The sequence below is a fragment of the Nasonia vitripennis genome, assembly GCF_009193385.2.
Source record: "Nasonia vitripennis strain AsymCx chromosome 2 unlocalized genomic scaffold, Nvit_psr_1.1 chr2_random0010, whole genome shotgun sequence".
NCBI classification, from domain to species: domain Eukaryota; kingdom Metazoa; phylum Arthropoda; class Insecta; order Hymenoptera; family Pteromalidae; genus Nasonia; species Nasonia vitripennis.
In genome coordinates this window covers 1,891,952-1,910,973 of record NW_022279617.1, presented here as the reverse complement: position 1 = coordinate 1,910,973, position 19,022 = coordinate 1,891,952, and the positions used below count along the sequence as shown (strand labels likewise).

General features: G+C 55.3%; 3 protein-coding genes across 8 annotated transcripts in view; 2 read left to right on the top strand and 1 right to left on the bottom strand.

Annotated features, from left to right (window-relative positions):
* LOC100115141 (midasin) overlaps positions 1–13,672 on the bottom strand; it is a 28,371-nt gene extending 14,699 nt beyond the window's left edge. The window contains exons 1-2 of one of the 5 annotated variants that reach the window (XM_031925348.1): positions 12,977–13,672; positions 9,257–10,770 (exon numbers count right to left, since the gene is read on the bottom strand). In XM_031925348.1, coding sequence (XP_031781208.1) covers positions 9,257–10,365 — 1,109 coding nt within the window. In that variant the 5' untranslated portion in view covers positions 10,366–10,770; positions 12,977–13,672. Of the gene's footprint in view, positions 1–9,256; positions 10,771–11,523; positions 11,918–12,976 lie in introns of those variants that run through there. The other 4 variants (XM_031925344.1, XM_031925346.1, XM_031925347.1 and 1 more) reach the window with 4 other exon arrangements.
* Positions 1–19,022, top strand: part of LOC100115042 (SET and MYND domain-containing protein 4) — a 656,582-nt gene that overhangs the window by 99,359 nt on the left and 538,201 nt on the right. The gene's annotated exons all lie outside the window — the stretch shown is intronic.
* The window catches only part of LOC100115286 (formin-like protein), a 40,150-nt gene continuing 36,223 nt past the window's right edge, over positions 15,096–19,022 (top strand). For both annotated transcript variants that reach the window (XM_032601614.1, XM_032601615.1), the window contains exon 1: positions 15,096–15,586. In XM_032601614.1, coding sequence (XP_032457505.1) covers positions 15,335–15,586 — 252 coding nt within the window. In that variant the 5' untranslated portion in view covers positions 15,096–15,334. The remainder of the gene's footprint in view (positions 15,587–19,022) is intronic.

The window sequence follows — 19,022 nt, the reverse complement described above, 5'->3', positions numbered from 1 at the left end:
TGACGATCGCGATAATTATAGCCGGCCGTCGCGGCCATGAAAATCGAAGCCGCTGGATTCGCTGCTCGCGTTTGTGTACGAGCGCCAGGCGAGCCCGCGCTCGGACCTACGCAAGACTCGGGGACCGGACGGAAATTGGCCTCGCCGCCCCCGCAGCACGTGGCATCCACGCGGCCTCGCCCTCGACACGTAGATTCGCTCGCGCTGGCGCGTTGGTTCCTAGGGGTTGGTAGCTTTGGTGCACAAGGTGCTTCACCCCGGCCCGGCCGGCGTCGGCGTCCCCCACTTGTTTGCGCCGCACGAAATACGAGCGGGCGCGCCCGCGCAGAAGATGCGGCGAAGAAGGGCGAAACCGCTCGCGCGCCTACGCTGCGCGCTGCAGGGAAGAAGAAGCGCGCACACACGGCGTGGAGAGCGCGCGCGAGGGGGCGGGGGGGGGTCGGGGGGGCGGAATTCCCTTCATCCTTGAGGTGGGGTGTGCCGCCGTCGCTGCGTAGGATCAATACCCGGCGCAACATCCCCGAAGCCAAGTCCGCAAGCCTCCTAGGCCGAAGGGGCGGGAGGGAGAGCGGGGGAGCGGGGGAGCGGGGGAGCGGGTGAGCGGGAGAGAGAGAGAGAGAGCAGAGGAGCCGGCGGCAGCAGCAGCCCTGGTTCCGATGTGCCTGCTTGTCTGCCTGCCTGCCGCCTGCTGCCTTCCGCACAGCGAACAGATCGATGGATGGACCGGCGCTCTCCGCGTGTGTGCGTGCGGAGGCGGCGGCCCGCACGAGTCATTGCACCTAATGCCGGAGGGGTGGCTCCCGGCCACCGTCACAGCCTGCGAGCCCTACGAAAAATCTACTGTCTCGCGCTACTCTCGCCGCACCGTTGCTGCGCATGTTTCGCCGATGCGCGATCGAACAGCCCGCCGAGCGGCCGATCGATGGCCGTATAATTACCAACACCACGCGCGCGCGCGCGATCCTATGTGGGCCACGCTAATGAGCTTTCCGCTCGACCATCAGCATTATTGCATTATTGCTGGGCGAATTCAGTCGTCGAAAGCCAAAAAAGCGCACGTCCACGCACGAAATAGCCCGACGGCTGCATGCGCTGGAGAGAGCAGAGCAGAGAGATTTAGATTTAATAGATTTAATAATTTTTTTATTTTTGTACATTATGTTGTACATATAAATACTTATAGTGATGTGTGACTAGGTTAACACAAAAGGTAATAGTTGTGTAAGTGTGTGTGTGTGTGAGAAAGTGAATGATGAAATGTGGTGAGATGAGGTGAAAGTGTGTGTATGAGATGATAAGTTTACATCATGTTTAAGTGTTTTCTAATTTAAAGAAGTGTGTTTTCGCCGCCTGTTTGAAATGTGAAATAGATGATATGTTGCGTAGATGAGATGGAAGGCTATTCCAGAGATAGGACGCGCTGATGAAAAATGAGTTCTTCAGCGCCTCCGTCTTGAAGGGCGGGATGTCCAGGGGGGTCACCTCCCCCCTCACAGGCCTGAGCGCGACGTGAAAATCGAAATAGGCTAACAAGTAAGATGGTATTGAAGTAGTAAAAAGTTTTTTGAGGAAGCATGCCATAAAGTATCTCCTACGTCCGGCGGTGGTAAGCCATTGCAACTCACGCCTATAAGGGGAGATGTGCTCGTCCCTTCTTACACCGTAGATGTATCTGATCCCGGTGTTGACAAGTCTCTGTATCTTCAGGTCGAGGTCTTGCGTCAGGTCACAGTAAGCCAGTGCGCAGTAATCTATGATTGGAAACAGGAGTGCCTGCACCAAATGTTGGCGCAATCTGAGATTAGTGCTCTTCCGAAAAAAGTAGAGCCGATACATTAGAGAGTGAGCACGTTTACACATTTGTGTAACGTGCTCTTTCCACGAGAGAGAGAGAGAGAGAGAGAGAAAAAGGGGAGCCGCGATACCAGCGCTTCGTCGTTCGCGGCAAGTCAATGACTCGTTCGGGCGGTGTCGGCGGCGGCGGAGGGCTGCGGGGTGACGCGCGCGCGCTCGGTCGCCGGGGTCACAGTCCGCGAGTACACAGCGCACACATGCACGCGTTGGGGCGCGCACGGCGCAGGCAACCAGGCAAGGCTCCCTCGTCGCTCTACGCCTGCATACAGATATATCGTGCATGCAGAGTGCGGACGCCGCCGCGTAGCCCGCAAAGAGTGTCGGGGAGACGGAGAAATGGCGGCGGCCACCCGCTGGAACGCCGCCGGATGCGGGGCGCGAGAGAAGTAGGTGGTAGCGACGACGCCATGTTGCAGGACGCGCGCCTGGCCTGGTCCAGGAGAGCTGGACCAGGAGGCTCCGAGGCGAATTGCCGACCCCGCGCGATTTAATAAACGGATTGCTTTTCTCGGCCGTCAAATTTCTGGACGCTCCAACTCTTGTTTTGGTTTGTTATGGTTATCGAAAGATTTCCGAACCCTCCTCGCACTTAACAAAATGAAACGCTCGCAAGTATATTGCGTAAATAGTGGGCCTTTTCAGCTCGAGTGTAGAGTTCGCAGAGCGACTCGTGGTTGAGAATGCTTTGATTTCATTACAACATACCCACATCGGTTTTTGCGATTTTTGTTATCATCAGATATCAAACTATATGCACTCGTGGATGCAGTTATCAGTCCTTTATTTGCACATCGAAAAGAATTCGAATATTTATAAAATATATAAAATATTTGGAAAGACAAAATGATGCCTTCAAAGGAGTTTCTCCACGGGATTTCAACAAAGTTACAAAAGCTCATCCAGATAATTCTTACAAATGAATAAAGTAACAAGGCGTAGCAATCACATTATTCTATTATTCTATACTATGAGTTATTTACGTGGTGTAATGTCATGGTTCTAATAGCGCGCCTCCGATCTTTACGTTTGGAATAACCCGAGGAACAAACATGTTCGGTGACTGACGAGTGTGCGATGTCTCCTTACGAACGAAGCCAAAACTCCATTCTTCATCCAATCCAGTGTCTTTATAAGGTATTCGGTTGTCGTACAACCCTGCGCGCCAGATACAAGTCCCGCGCAATTTTATATCGAGAGACTCCTGTCGAGAAAGAGAGCGAGAGAACAGGGCTCCGGCGTCGTCGTCGCCGTCTCGTAATCGTATACGCACAGCCCTGTATAGAGAACTCGCCCTCGCCGCGGGATTAAGAGAAAACCCGCAGAGCGCGCGAGCAAGCGAGCAAGCGAGACTCGATACGCCGACGCTCTTTTTGGCGTCTCGCACGCGCCGCTGCTGCCGCGGTTCGATGTCCTAATCTCGTCGTTACGCTCCTCCGCTCTATATACAGCTATACAGCGATAGGTCTGAGTGGAATGTCGAGGGATGCGGAGGGTGGATGGCACGCAGGTGGTCCGTTCGCTCGGCTCCTATATCTATATGTGCAGATCCACAGCAAACCGGACACTTTAGGGGGGGGGGGGGGGGGGTCTGTCAGAAGTAATAAGCTTTAATTTGAGAAAACTCCTCAAAACTGGGAAAAATGACTGATTTTCGTAAAAAATCAAAGTCTTCGTGATTGTTTTCTATTTTCAAGCCTAGACAACTTTTTAGCTGGGCAACCGTTTTTACCTCACCAGCCCTCAAGTTAAAGCTTTCTTCGGGTACTTTAATACACATTTTTGGATTGCGCCTCCGGACATTGAGTACCTACAGTTGAACCATGGCTAATTTCCGTTTATTTTCCCCATGTTAAATTCCCATAAGAGAATTTGAAGTGCCCGGAAAAACAATCAAGTATTTCGAAAACGCGGGAGCCCAAGGTTTTTCGGGTTCTGGGTGGCCTAAGTTCACTCTTTCAGATTTAGAGAGCGGTTTTCTGTGGATTTGCACGTATATAGCGCGGCGATTTTCTCGGGGCGAGGCTTGCCGGCTTCCGAAAACGCCTCGATGCCACTCGTCCCTTTCTCATCCGCGCGCGCGCGCGCGCTAAAATTCGCTGATTGGAAGGGTCAAGTCGTTAGTGACTCACGTCTCAGCTGCGTCTCGGGGAATCGCCTTCGCCGATGCGGAGCTGGATGAGCGGATCCGCGACGCGACACGGCCAAGTTCAAAAAGCGGGCGGAAGCTCGCGCGCGCGTTCACCCCCCCCCCCGCCCCCCCCCCCCCCCCACCGCGCATGCGTCGCGTACAATGCTGTGGGTGTACCGAGTACTCGTGTTACACAGCGCCGCGTGCATTCCTCATGAGCCCGACTCTGGATTATTCATCCGCTAGCTCGTGTACTGCACACAGATCGGCGGTCACGTACGCCGATTTCGCGCTGTTTTTCCCGGTGACTCGACCGAGACCCCCCGTTGGTCTTTCGAAGGGATTCTCGCGGGTCGATTATCGCGCGCTCTGATCATGGGAGGAATTATTTACGTGGGCCGTAGGGTCTGCTCCCCCGAAGTCGTTATACTGCAATGCGATTCGCGCGAGCCTGCGTATAGCAGAGCCGACAGTCGAGGAATAGAAGCCGGGAATGCTCGGCGGAATTTTGGTCGTCTCAGTAACGTATTTTCATACTTCCAGAGAGCCGCAGCGACGCTGCCGAGCCCATAGAGCCGAGTCCCGCACGCGCGCAGTGCGCATCCGATGGCAGGCTGGTAGCTCTTTGCGCGCGCGACGCCGTCTGCAGCAGCATCGATCGGCTGCTGGCCTGGCTTTATCCCCCCGAGCGAGGATGTAGGGGAGGGAGAGAGTAAGTCTGGCTCCGCGACTGCGATTGCCGAGCGCGGGACGTGTTGGACGCGCGGCATGAGCCCGCACTATGGATTGGGCACGTCGTCGCTAATGTCGCTATAGTGCGACGCGCTCTCGATCGTCAAGAGAGACCGATGCTCCTTTATCGGCCCGCGCGTCTGATCCTCGACACGATTTCCTGTCACAATTCCCATGCAGACCTGCAGATTCGGAGGCCGGGCGCACATGATGCGGGCCTTGAGTGGACAAAGTCGGAAAAACTTTTTCGGTGCCGTTTAACAACGCATTCCCAGAAGACGCGGGCGCGAGTTAAAAATAGGAGATGCGCGGCGTTCTTCAATGCGAATGCATCAGCCGGCGGCTGCCCGTGCGTCTGGCGAGCACGTGTGCGAGCCTCGGGAATGCAAAGGTTCGTGACGTGTGTATTATGCTTGGGAAAGCGCGACGGTTCGCGAAGGTGAAAACGGCGTCTGCAGCGCCAATCGCGAATAACTCCACGGCCAGCGTCCCGCCAGAGCGCTCTCCAGGTCAGTCAAGCTGAGCCGTAAAAATCGGCTCCCATTCGGTAGCATGACAAGGCTCTCGCGCGCACCGGGCCAGCAAAAATACCAGTTCCTTTCCCGGAAGGCCGAGACGCCGCGCCGGGGGGATCGGAGAGGGAGAGAGATGGAGAGATGGGCCGTTATGAATGAGGGCCTGTTTATGCTGCGCCGATGGGGCCGCCGACTCGTCAGGCGTACACGTGTTTCGCTTTCTTTTACTCTTGCTCTTCTTACTTTTACTTTTACTTTAGTCTCGAGGATGTCGGCTTCCGGGAGGCCGGTTCGCCAAGCAAGAACTGCCGGTACCAGCGCCGAAAACTCGGCTGTTTCTGGACATGCGCCACCGCCGTCGCCGCACATTTATTGCTATACCGTAGCTGCCCTCCCTCAATTCCTTTTCGACCCCCACTTTTCGACCTTCGCTAGGCTATGATCGAAGCTTCGACGGCCAAGTAATCCTAGCAAAGAAGGGCCCCGATCCTGCTTGTAAATCACATGTGTATCGCAGCTCAGCCCGGACCATTCACACTTAAATAAATAACTTATCCAAAATTTTGTAAATTCAATTGTTCATAGTAAATGCGAATAATAGTTTAACTTTTGTAGTATTAAAAAATCAAGAGTCAACAAAATTTGAACGGAAAAAATCGGATCAAAATAGTTTTACATCGTGTGTAATAAATATAAGGTATAATTGATACTCAATATTATAGGAGAAAAATAAGTGCAAAATACATGCCTTCATTTTTATTATATTTATTTAGAGTAAATTTAAATAATGTTCTTGCAAATTAAAAATAATTTTTACAAAATTTTAATCATGCTTTTGAGGCTTCAACTAATTTTTACTTGTTCATAAATTTAGAAAAATAAGTATATATTTTTACTATATTTTTTGATAATGATAAAGTGTTGTTAACATAATGAATATTAAAAAGAATTTAATGAAACTGTGATGTAGAGCAACTTTGATCCGATTTTTTCCATTCAAAATTTTTTGACATTCGTTTTTTAGCAATATATGACTTCCGTTATTAATTTTACTTATTATTAATAGACACTCTCGCGCACACCGACACGTATGGTGCGTTCGACATCTGTCGCGCGGCGGCGGCGGGGGGGGGGGCGGACATGATCCTCGCCGCGGGCGCGTGTCTGTGTGCACAAGAGTGCGCACAAAGAAGGCCCCCTCTCCTTCTCCCCTTTCTTCGAGAGGCCGAATGTTAAAGGGAGCGACGATTATTCCTTCGCGCGCGCCTCGGCTCGAGAGCGCGGGAGGGGATCGAGGCTGCGTAAATAGTGCGCGGCAGACACGCTGTGCTGGGATCAATGGATGAACGGGCGAGCAAGCTTATCGATGGCGCAGTGCAGCGTTTCCGCGGGTATAACGTAACAGTTTACTTGGAAGACGCCCGGAATTCGGTTTCCGAAATTTCTTCCTTCCGGCCGCTCACCCAGCGCACCAGCAGCTCGATGCCGTCATCGCCAGCGCGACAATACAGAGGCGCGGCGCGGCGCTCTTGTCGTCCAGAGACGCGCATTCATCGGGGCAATTAAAACGAGGCTCCGTCCGCATCGCAACGAGGACGAGTCGTTGTTCGAGCGTCGAGCGCACTCTCTCTCTCTCTCTCTCTCTCTCTCTCTCTCGATCGTACACGCACAAACCATTTGTCTGCAGGCTCTTTCGTACCGCAGCCCCCCCCCCCCCAAAAAAAGCGGCCATTAGTCAGCCTTTGCAGGTTCTACGGGCTCCATTGTTGCACGCGGGCGCACGTCGAAGGAAAATCCAGCGAGCGGCCCCGCTCGCGAATAGCGACGTGAAAAACAACGTAGGTGCTACCGTTTCTATGGTACCGTACCCGGATTACGCCCCCACTTGCCGAGGCTCGCAAGCATGGCCCGGGCGAGAGCGAGGAACACGTGTGAGAAGAAGAAGAAAGAGCATTTCTCTCAGACTCCGCAGCGCCGAAGGGCGCGCGCAGGCGGCGTCGTCTTTCTGGACGATGATGCTGCAGGCTCTCGAATTGACAATTGAGTTTCTCCCAATATCGCGCGCGAGGGTCCTCGAGGCGCGTTATTGCAACTCGTTCGGCCGGCGATCTTGGACGATGATATATCGATCTCGCCTCGCCCGAAAGGAGCATAACGATTCGGAATAGCACAGGGGAGTCGCAGCGCGGTGGCGTTGACCGCGAGCACTGCGTCAGCGAGCTGCCGGGGCCCGGAGAACGAGCACCCTCGCGAGCACTCTACAGGTATAGTATAGGTACACTAGCGTACGCAAATGACGCCAACTACTCGCTCGACTGCAGCCAGCTAGCGCGGCCCTCTCTATTATGCGCCGCAGTTGGCTGCGGGCAAACGAGCCCGGCCCCCATTGTACTCTTACGATTGCACGCCTGCTGCCGTTTCCAACTTCGAAGTAAGAACAGCATCGCAACATCTCGGAGCGAGCGATCGATAAATAAGGATGACTGTCATCCGGCGAACGAATGCGGAATACGCCCGGAATAAATTGCCTGACGCGTCAGCTCAATTATAGGCATCCCTTTCCCGAACACGAGGCCCGACGACATAGCAAGGGAGGCCGCGCGGAGACGAGCGACGAGCGACGAGCCCTGACAGCCCGAGTCGTCGTCCTCTCCGCTCCTGGCGGCCGCTTAGATACTCGATGCCAAGGCCAGCGGTGCGCGTATACACTGTACACTCTGTGTACAGGCACACAATGCGCTGGCCATGGGGACGTGAAATTCCGATCCGTATGAGGCAATTGCGTTATACTTGGCTTCTCCCCTATATATAATACAACTAAATACAACTAATACAACTAATACAACTAATACAACTAATACAACTAATACAACTAATACAACTAATACAACGCGTCGCGCAGAGCGAGACAATGCCGAAATTTCGCTCTCGCTGACTGGCGTTCTTTGTCGATGAGTTTATGAATTACCCGCCCGCTCCCCCTATGTATGCTACTACGACTTTCTGGCGCTGATAAATGGCGCGCATTGTGTTAGGAGAGGCGTCGGGAAATATTGACCGTCACGTGGGAAAACTCCGGAGAGTGGAGTGGAGACGGAGCTGGCTCGCTGGCTCGCTGGCTCAGCCTTATCGAGGCTGCTCTCGATGCCTAAAGCCCATCTCGTTATACGTGCGCAGCGCTAGCGCTACTCGCAGCTCGAGGGCATCGAAAGGTACACACGGGCGCTCTTATCGCCGTCAGCGGCGGCGTCGTCGCGCTCGATCGAGCCGAGCCTGAAACCAGGCCATCGGCATTGCGTAGACCAACTGCTTTTCCTTGAGACAGAGGTCGATCGGGTGTAAAAAATTATTTTTACTTGTCGCGAATGCACGGCGAATGTCGGCCTCGCCTTGGAGCCTCGCTGCTGTTCAGCTGTTGTTGCTGTCGCCGGGGCCGCGCGGAAAAGCTGAGCGCTGCGAGTGCGTCGCAAAAAATTTCGGAAGAAACCGACAGCCGTGCGCCTATGCGTATAGAAGAACTTCTCGAACGAGCGGATGACGTTTCTTTCGAGGCTTTTTCGCTCGACCTTTCGCTCCACGCGTCGCCGCTGCACGTAAATTCCTCTCTCCACTCGGCGTCACCGCGGGCCAACTCGCTATATCGCCAGTCACCAGCCCACTAGCCGGTGCTTCCTTTCCAGGCCCACCAAGCCCGCCGTCCAAAAATACCTCCTCTCCGCCTCGCGTACGCCTGCACTGCGATAACGCGGCGGCCGCTCTTATTTTCACGCGACTCACCTCGACCTCGTTCGCAGATTCTTACCGCAGGAGTCGTATCGCGCGCGGAAAAGCTCCTTGAGCCGCAATGCCCCGCTTCGAAATTCAACGGTTTCCCTCGTCCTCCATAGCGGAGACGAAAAAAACGCCAGCTCGCGCACACCTGCTCAGAAGCGAGAGAGAAACGCGCTGCTATTGATAGTCGCTGTGCGCCAGTGGAGAACGTTTTCAAACGTGTGGAGGGATTTGCGGGAACAACGACGACACTCACCATCGGATGCTGCGTCGGATGATGCTGCCGACGACTTTCTGGGACTTCCGGTTCGCCGGCGGCCCGATGGTCCCGTTGCTCGGCCGCCTCTTCCGTCCCCTGGTCCGCCGCGCCCCGCTGCAGTCCTCGTCCCCGTCGAGCTCCTCCTCGTCCTCCTGCTCCTCGTTGTCGTCGTCCCCGTCCGTCTCCCCCTCGGCATCCCCCTCCGGCTGCGCCCCTGCCGCCGCAGCCGCAGCCGCCACCGCCGGGTCATCGGCCTTCGCGGCGGTGTTCTCGACCCAGCGGACGACCCGCTCGGAGACTTGCGCGCCGGCGGCGCCGGCGGCGCCGGTCGGCAAGGAAGGCTTTTCCGCTACCAGCTCCGCGTCGCTCAGCAAGTCGCAAGCTGCCGTCGGCGGACCAACGATCCCGACCTCCGACTCCGCTGCCGTCGCGAGGGCTTCTTTGATTTTCGCATCCTCGGCTTCGATTTCTGCTACGTCGCCGTCGGCTTTCTCCTGCTCGGGCTCGACTCCGCTCTTGCCGCCTTCGGCTTCCTTTTTGTCCTCGCCCTCGGTCGCGACTTCGGGCTCCCGGGCTTCCGTTTCGACTGCCGACTCCTTGTTGGCCCTGGCGTCGTCCCTCTTGGTCTCCGGTTCTCCGGCGGCGAAAGCGACGTCGTCCTCCCCCAGCTTGGCATCCTCCGCGAGCTTCTCGGCTTCCTGGCTCTCGCTCTTCAACACTTGGACCTCGGTCTTGTCGGTCTTGTCGGTCTTCTCGGTCTTCTCGGCCTCGCACGCCAGCAGCTTGCTCTCCTCTGCGTCGTCGACTTTCGACGATCCAGCGTCCGCGTCGGCTGGCTTCCCCGCAAGCTCGGGCTCCTCGGGGTCGCTCGCCTTGTCGGCGGCGGGCTTCTGCTCCTCGCTCTCCTCGGGGTCCTCGAGCACGAGGTTCAAGGACTGGCTGCTCTCGAGGTCGTCATCCTCGTGCGTCTCCTTGACCGGCTCGACCGGCTCGGCCGGCTTCTCGGGCTGCTTCGGCTGCTCCTCGGTGCCTCGACTCTCGGTCGGCTTCTCCTTGTCGGCCGAGCCGAGGGCCGTCTGACCGGCTTCGCCCAGATCCTCGGCCATCTCCGTCTCTGCGACTCCTCTATTGAGCTACGCCGACACTGGCAGTCGGAGCTTGGGCCTTCACGGCTCCCGATTGCGCTTCTGCAGCAGCAGCAGCAGCAGCAGCTGCGCCGGCGGCGGCAGCGGCGACGACGGCCGGCAGCGCATCGCCTCTTCGAGGGACCTTGGCGGCTATTTTCGTGCGCCTGTGTGCGTGGAGGAGGGCCGAGGCCGCGATCGAGATCGCGCCGTGTCCTTGGCGGGGGGTCAGAAATGTCAAACGGACGATTATGACGCGCGCGCTTCGAGGCTTTTCCCCCTGCTTCCTTCCTTCCTTCTTCTTCTCTCGTCCGCGTGTGTACTCTCTTGCAGCTCTTTTACTCGTCACGGCTTATCTGCTCCGGTTCGGCACTGCTGCGCAGCTCGCTGGAACAGAAATGGAAGAATTGCTATACATGTAAATGCGGCGCGTAATAATAGCTTCGACTGCGACTCGGTACGAGTATTGCGATCGTCCGGCGCCAGTGCGAATTTAACTTGCAATGCACGCAAAGCAGCGCGGCTCGATCGAATAGAGGATATCAATATATATGGAGAGAAGGAGCTCGCGGCGAGTGCGAGCGCCGCCGCGCTGCCCGCGTGATCCGCCGTCGAACGCCGCATTTGTTGTTGGTAAATATAGGAAATTTCCACCGAGCAGGGACCTAGCGTACCGACCGCCCGCCTCGGGTTCGTTGTACTCGACCTCGGCGGATAAAGTATAAGTATACAACGACCGAGCCGAGAGAGTTGTCGACTGGTCGTCGCGGCGCAGTAGACGCAGACCGCAGTGCGTGCAGCAGTTTGCGCGTGCATTGCACTTCACTCCACGAGGTTTTCCACGCCTGCTGTCCGCGAGAGGTTAGGTCGGTGGGAGGCCGTGCACAGTGCCTTTCGGGTCAGGTTGGCTCCGCTCATTTTTTTAATCACTTCGCGGAAACAATGATTGTCGCGACGTAAACCATTGTTTACCGCCGCACAGAGAGAAATGACAAATGACGAATGTCACGACGGACGCGCCGCAGTTTGCGCGAGCGGTAAAATTATACATAGAGAGAGAGAGAGAGAGAGAGAGAGAGAGAGAGAGAGAGAGAGAGAGAGAGAGAGAGAGAGAGAGAGAGAGAGAGGCGACACACATACTTGTTGCGAATCGTCACGAAATCAACGCCTCCGCACTTTGCGAGAGACGCAAGGTTGCAGCGGTGGGACTCCTATCCTCCTATCCAGCCTGCCCTCCGCCTCTTGTCGGTTCTGCGCCGTTAAAATGCATACCAGCCGGAGAAATCCACAGCCTTCGAGATACAGCGTATAGAGCTATGTAGTTGCACGTAAAGTAGGCGGCGGTCGATCAGCAGCGCTGCAAAGCGGAGCGCGCCAGCAGCGAGCCCGACGACTCAAGCAGCGCGGTTGTCCGTCGAAAAGAGCCGTCACGACGAGAGACGGCCCGTGATTCCCATGCAACTATGGGCGCGCAGAGCTTTAGCAAAAATCTCGGCCTTCGCGCACACACACATGCGGGGAAGAAAACGACGACGACGACGACGACGGCGGCGGCGGCGGCGGCGGCGGCGGCGGCGAGCGAAGAGAGAGAGAGAGAGAGAAAAGGAGAGAGCCGCAGAGGCTAGTGACCTCTAGGAAACTGCCTGCTTGCACCGACGACGGCGGGACACACTATACTGATCGGGCGCGCGAGAGAAAGAGAAGGAAAAGGAGCCCCGTCGTCGCCGCGGCGAAGGAGAGTCGCAACGGAAAACGCTTCTATTGCATCGGCGAAAAAGTTGGGCGCGTGCAATTTGTTCCCTCCTCCTCCTCCTCCTCCTGCTCGCACAGGCGTTGCGACAGCGTCCGTTCACGTGTGAACGAGCCGCGCGAGGAGATTGTAAATGAAATTTGCTAATGGGCTTGATTGATTTATGCGCGAAAAAGGGAAACTCGCTGATAATAGCGCGTGGATCGATAGTATTCGCTTTGTTTAATTTTACGTAACGCCTTTCGCCCGCGTTACCGCGCGAGAAAGAGTTATTGCTCCGAAATACACTGCGCGTTCTAAATAGCCTTATTTATGCGGCAAAATCTGTATACCTCGTGTCCACGATTTATGCATCGGCTTGTCAATACGGCGATCGATCTTTTTTATCGCGCCTCAATTTACATGAGCGATTTCCACACGCACGTATCAACTTGTTTTCACGAGAGATAAGACGTTCGAAATTTCAATCGATCTTATTACCGCGCTCTTGATCTCGAGCGAGTGTTGGAAAGGCTCGAAAGACAAAAGAAGGAAAAGCCAGGATCGAGGTTCAAAAAGAAACGCAGTAATTTTATTTAATCTACGAGTTATCGTCCGCCGCTCGTCACATAATAGCTCGCGTTTCTCCCGGCGCGCAGTCGTGTAAATGCATATTGTCGTAGCGCAGCCTTTTACTATTCTTATTGTCTATTGCCCCGCGCTGAGGCGACGGCCGCGTACAGAGCCAGGTTCGTTTGCCTCTTACTCTGTGGGATGGGATGGGATGGGGCACCAGTAAGAAAGCCCAGTACACTCGACTCGAAGCAGCAGCGAGCTTAACAAAACAAATACAGCCACAAGTACCTCGGTCGCTCGGAAATAGCAGCAGACGGCAGAGGAATCAGCCGAGCAGTAGACATCAGCAGTGCACCGGCGACTCGCTCCGCTGTATCGTCCTCTCTCTCTCTCTCTCTCTCTCTCCGGGCCTCCGCACCGCTGCTCCGCTGCTCCGCTGCTGCTACTGCTGCTGCACGCGCCTCCGAAGTTGGCGGATTTTTTCGTATCGACCAATCAGAGCGTACGCCGGCGACGACACGCGCACGCACCAAGGCAGCCACACTTCGCATGTACCTACCTACCACTGACAATTCGCGATGTCGGCCTTCCGGGTAGTCGCACGCAGTCCAGGCACACCAGCTCGGGCAAGACGCCGCCTCCGGCAGCGCGCCAGCCCGTCGTCCGTGCGCCGGCAGAGTGCGTGGACGTGGACAGGCGGCCGCGGGTCAGAGGTTGTTGTCACCGCGCGCGAGTTAGGTCGGCGACGAGGTCGGCCGAGTGCCTGGCACTACTGTCCGTCCGCGGATTTTCTTGGTCGACAGGCAAACTAAGTACGACACCGACGACACGCACACGCACACTCGGGCCTCCTCTCACTCGCGACCGCCCACACGCACACAAGCGGGCATCGCGGAGGTATACTTCGGAGTTCGGACACGCGAGAGTTGAGCTTGAGAGCGTTGAGGCCGCCGCTCGCTGTGCGGCTGCGGAGCCGCGGAGGTGGCCTGCTGCGCTTTCTTTCTCGGACTGATCGCGACGACGCGAGCGGAGAATCGCGGAAGCTCCAAGAGCGTGAACACGCCGCCGGGATGGCAGGTCGCTGTTTCACTTTTCGGAGCAGATCGCTATCGAATCCGGAGCTGCGGCTGATTTTTGCGTGTCCCTAGTTGGTAAAATGAACATTGTGATTATAGAGGTCGATGCTACGGGATAACACGTTGCCACCAAATCTCAACGTCCATTGCTTCACTACAACAGCGTAGAGTCGCTAGAGGCGAGGGATAACGAAAACCCCCGTCGGGCCGTCGCGCTCGAGAATTCGAATTCGGGCGCCTCTCGCTGAAAAACAAAACAACAACGGCAGCTCCATTATTGGACTGTAAGTCTGTAAAAGGGTCGATCAATGCCAGGGTTGGCGCGGCGAAACGCGCAGCGTGCCGTTCGGAAACTGGGCCCAGACCAGCCCATAAAAATCCGCAATAATGTGTCCCTCGTCGGCCATCTTCCAAAGTCACCGGCCACAGCGACGGCAGCGCCGCAGTCATCGCGCGCACCAAAACAACGAGCAAAAGCAACACTGGCGCACACTGCACAGCGCACAGCACAGCATTCCACACGCGCGCAGGTGTATGTGTGTGCATTTCACGCAATCGTAAAGAGGAGTCGCAAACTCGACGCCATCGAGCGACTGCTACCGAAACGAAGTCGCGAGGAAAAGATGCGTTGCGCAGTTGCATTGTCGCTTAGCGGCCCGTCAGTCCAAACTCCAAAGGACGAACCAAGTCGGACTCCGTACTGTCGGCTTACACACAGACACAACACGCACGCTCGCACACACGTACAGGTCGGAGCGCCGGCCGAGAGCCGCAAGCCCGCAACTCTCCTCCTCCATCACGCTCGCGTCGCTGTTGTTGCTGCGCGCTGGGGAACTCGCTACTCGGCAGCTCGGCACTCGCCGTCGCGGCAGTCCGCTCGCATCTCCGCGCGCGAGAGCATCGGCGCCGCTAGGCTCGCTCGGCGTCAGCAACGCTCACGTCCTCTCGTACAATCGCCGCCGCCAGTCGTTTCGTTCGTCGCGTATAGGCGCTCCGCTTGTGCCTCGCTAGTCGCCAATCACCGCACTCCCATAGAGCTCCGGGACTGCGTCCGCATAACCTATACGACTTTCGCGGGGGTATCCATTATCCCGTGGCGCAGCGGAGGCGAGCCAGCCTCGAGTATGGGCCTTCCGGTACCTGTTGCACTCGGAGCCAGCTCTTTCAGGGGCTTCCTCGAGCGCCAGATGCAGCAGTGCTCGTCGGCCTAACGCAGCCCGCGAGGAGAAGAAGACCGCGGCGAAAGGCTGAGTCAGAGGCGAGGAACGCGCGCGCGCGCGCGCGAGCGGGAGAGGAGTCGTGTCTGTGTGTGCCTCTCTCTCTCTCTCTCTCTCTCTCTCTCTCTCTCTCTCTCTCTCTCTCTCTCCTTTCTCTCTCTCCGCGCAGTGTGAGTGTGTGTCTTGCAGGAGCGAGAGAGAACATGTCGCCCTCGTCCTCCCTCGCCCGACACCGCTGAGGCCGAGCGCTGCGCTCCCGACTCCTAATAATACATATACGTGTCGTGCAGCAGAGTCAGCCTGTGTCGCGCTCCAGTCGTGCATCGTAGAAGCTCGCGCGGCCCGAGTGCAGGATGGGCCTCGTGGGGAGCCGGCTGGCCGAGGCCGAGCCTCAGGCCAATCATCACCATCAGCGGGAATTCGCCTCAGCGAACATCAAGAACTGCCAGCCGTATCTCAGCCCCGTCGGCGGAGGATGCGGCGGCAGCCTCAACAGTTCCGGGACGACCGGCTCGCAGCACACGAGGACCGGCAGCGTGCGCGGCGCGCCCAGGCAGCCCATGCCCGACGCCCAGGAGCTCGAGCGCCGCTTCACCAAAGTCCTGGTGAGTCCGCTGATCTCTGCGTCTGATGTGTGTTTATGTTTCGCGCGCACCTGTTCGGCTTCTGGGGGACAGTGTCTTTCTCCGTCTGTTGACGTTTTGACATTTGCGCTAGCTCCGCGCTGTTGCGGGCTTCGTTTCCGACACGTGACGTTCGGAGTGCCGAGCACGCTCTACACGTGAGCGCGAAATTCGGCGGGTGTCGGTGCTCACTCTTATCTGAATTTTCATGCCAAATTTTTAGACTCGCATGTGCCGTACCTGTACAACGCCCGAGAACGCAGTGTCATTGAGAGGTAGATTTCGTTCTTCGAATCCGCAGCAGGTGTCCGATCAAAACAAAGAAGAATCGCTTCTCTTTCCTGCGCTTACGCAACGTTGCCGAGTTTTTCCCAGATCGTTAAAAAGTTTCTTTCCTCGCCAAGGTCATCCGTTTGCATAAACGATTCGAAAAAAGCAAAAGAAAAATTTTTCAACCACTGACACAAATAAGCGCGATAAAGCAAGCGATGAGTCAAAACCCGAGAGAGAGAGAGAGAGAGAGAGAGAGAGAAACGGCCTGAAAATTTTTGATTGCCTTCTCAATTATGCGAGTGACTCACGCGCGTCGATAGTATTTTTTTCAAAACAAACTCCGCGTGCGGGTCCTTATAGTTCCTTACAATACGACTTCCATCGAACAATTCGAATACCGAATGGTTTTTTCAGCTGCGCGCGCGTAATAATCGTCATTAACTCTCGCTACTGCGGCCATTAGATGACCTTGATGATACAAAGGAGAATGAGTGTGCTTCTAATAATAGAAAAACGCCGCTGATTATGCTCGTGTGTCGCTAATGTTTGATTTGGCCGCACTTGAATTTTTCAACATAGCAAATAGTACATACCATAGGCGTAATACACTCGCGAGTACACAAACTTTATTTGGTTTCGTGAAATTTTCCTTTCTATTCGTCACGATGTTTCGAATTCTATTATACGCTGCATTTACGTAATTCACAATCGCACCGCGCCACGCCGCGAATAATATCTTTCACTGCATTCGCGTATGCGCAGCTCCATTTTCAAGAGTTTACATCACGGATCTCGCGCAGGGTTACACAATTTGAGACACTTTTACCTGCACTGAACGTGGAGCCGAATAATGAGTTTGAATTATTATCGCGGCGAACGCGATAATAGCGGGAGATTTTCGCGAAGATTAAAGCTGACTGGCGGCGCTCATTGTTTATGCCCGAGCCGGTGGTAAATACCATCCTGTACATTATGCTCACATAGAGAGAGAGAGAGAGAGAGAGAGAGAGAGAGAGAGAGAGAGAGAGAGAGAGCGCAGACATGGAAAACGGGGACAACGCGGCGATTCCCTGCACGCGACGTTCATTCGCAGGCTCGCTTATGGCCTGAATCTAGGCCTGTGGATCGGGACTTGTCGTTGAATTTCTCTATATTTTTAGCAGTAAACTGTTCTATTCCAAGGTGCGCATGTTTACGACTGTGCCGCAATTGTCTTCCCGACTGGCTGGAAAAATTGCGGAAAATTCATTCGCGAAATATGCTCGGGCAGATAAATTCTTTTTCCGCTATTTGCAGCACGCGATCGCAGCGCCGAGAGGTCAGCAACGTTGGCGCTCCGTGTGAAAGTGTCGCGCGTACTCCGCATGCGAGATTAATTACGCGATATTCTAATGTCGGGATCGCAGCCTCTGGGGAGAATTTGTTTAATTAGAGACGCACTTTGCGTTTTGTGTTTCCACACGAGCGAGATAAATGTGCAGCGAGCGAGAGCCACGTTATGTAAACGCGGGCATTAACTTATACCGCGCGCGCGCGCGCGCGCGTGCTATCGACAAGTTATGCTCAATTAGGAAATTCGTGATTTGCTCGAGTCTGTGACAGCAGCGCATTTGCGGGGCAGAACGCAAACAAAAGTCGGCATGCTGGAGGACGTGTTTTCCTTCCGATGGTCTAATGGGAAGCGGCGGCCATAACTTCACGCGCGGAGCAGACGTCCGGTCATGGAGATCGATGTTCATTAGCATATATTCAAATGAGGAGAATTTTCAGAGCGGCCCATGCTACCGAGGCCGCCGCGCCGGATTGACACCTGGCTCGGCTTATCTGAAAAGCCGCGTTGTTTATCAAAATTAATGTATCTGTCGCGCAGATAACTGCTCTAAAGAGCAGGCAATCAAGCGATTCCGAAGGTACACCAACGTTTATTCTTTTCGACCTTTGCATCTGGAGGCATAAATTTCACTGATTTACAATTGAATGAGGTAAGCGTCGAGACTGATTAGCATAGACCAGGATTTCTTCGATTCTGGCGCCGCTCGAAGCAGTGCATCTTGGTGCTCGATGCGTCGGCTACGTAGGTGTTCCCAACAGGCTCGCGCGCTCACGGCGGGAAATATTTCGGCATTCGTAAACAGAAACGAGCGCGATTCTTTCCAATAACACGCTTTCAGTCGATGATCGATCAATTTTCCTCGCGAGAACTCGGCGAAACGAACGTAGTAATTCTTTCCTCCCGCAGCAAATCGGATCAATTAACGTCCATTATAATCCAATTCGTTCTCCCGCTCTCGTGCTCTCGTAAACAACAACTTGCCTCTCTCTCTCTCTCTCTCTCTCTCTCTCTCTCTCTCTCTCTCGCGCGCTCTCTCTCCGCGCTCTCTCGTCGCGGTATAAGAACATCGGCCTTGCACGCTCGCAATTTGCCTATCGTCCATCTAATCGTCGTGGCCGATCGGGAAACCCGCGTCTCGGGATCGATTAGCCGCGGCGCATCCTCGCCATTAACGAGCGCGAAAGCGTGTACATAGATGAGCGCTTCAGCTGCTGCCGGGCTCTGCGATTCCTATCAACACGTGCGTGCGCCGCCGAACCGCCTCCTCCTCCTCCTCCTCCTCCTCCTCCTCCTCCTCTTATTTTCCGTGTCTCTTCTGGGCGCATCGCCAGGTATGGAGATGCGCGCCACGCGTAGGCGAGCCAAGAGAGACGCTCCTTCGATCGACCAATTTCCTTTCCCTTCTCCCCTTTAGCTCATCTCCTTTCTTGATTTTCAACTTCTCCTTCGCTGGATTGACTTTGATCTTAACGCTGCGCACATACTCGATCAAATCTCGACCGGACAAATGCGCGTGCACGGGCAGATATTTCTGGCACTCGGATTAAAACTGGAACGTATTTCAAGAATTTACAGTACCGTAATGACGGAGAGACGCCGGGAGCTCGGACGGGAGAGGGCAGCCCGAAACTCCGAGGCGTGCACATTATTTTCCATTCACTGACTGCCTTCCTTGTGGTGGAATTCTCTGCTGCGCTGTCGGGCGGTCTTATTAGGAGACTCCTCGATTCGAAAGAATTATGACGAATAGTGTAAACACACTCCGCCATCGGGTCTCGATGATTAACTGTTTGCTCGATTGAAACTAAATTC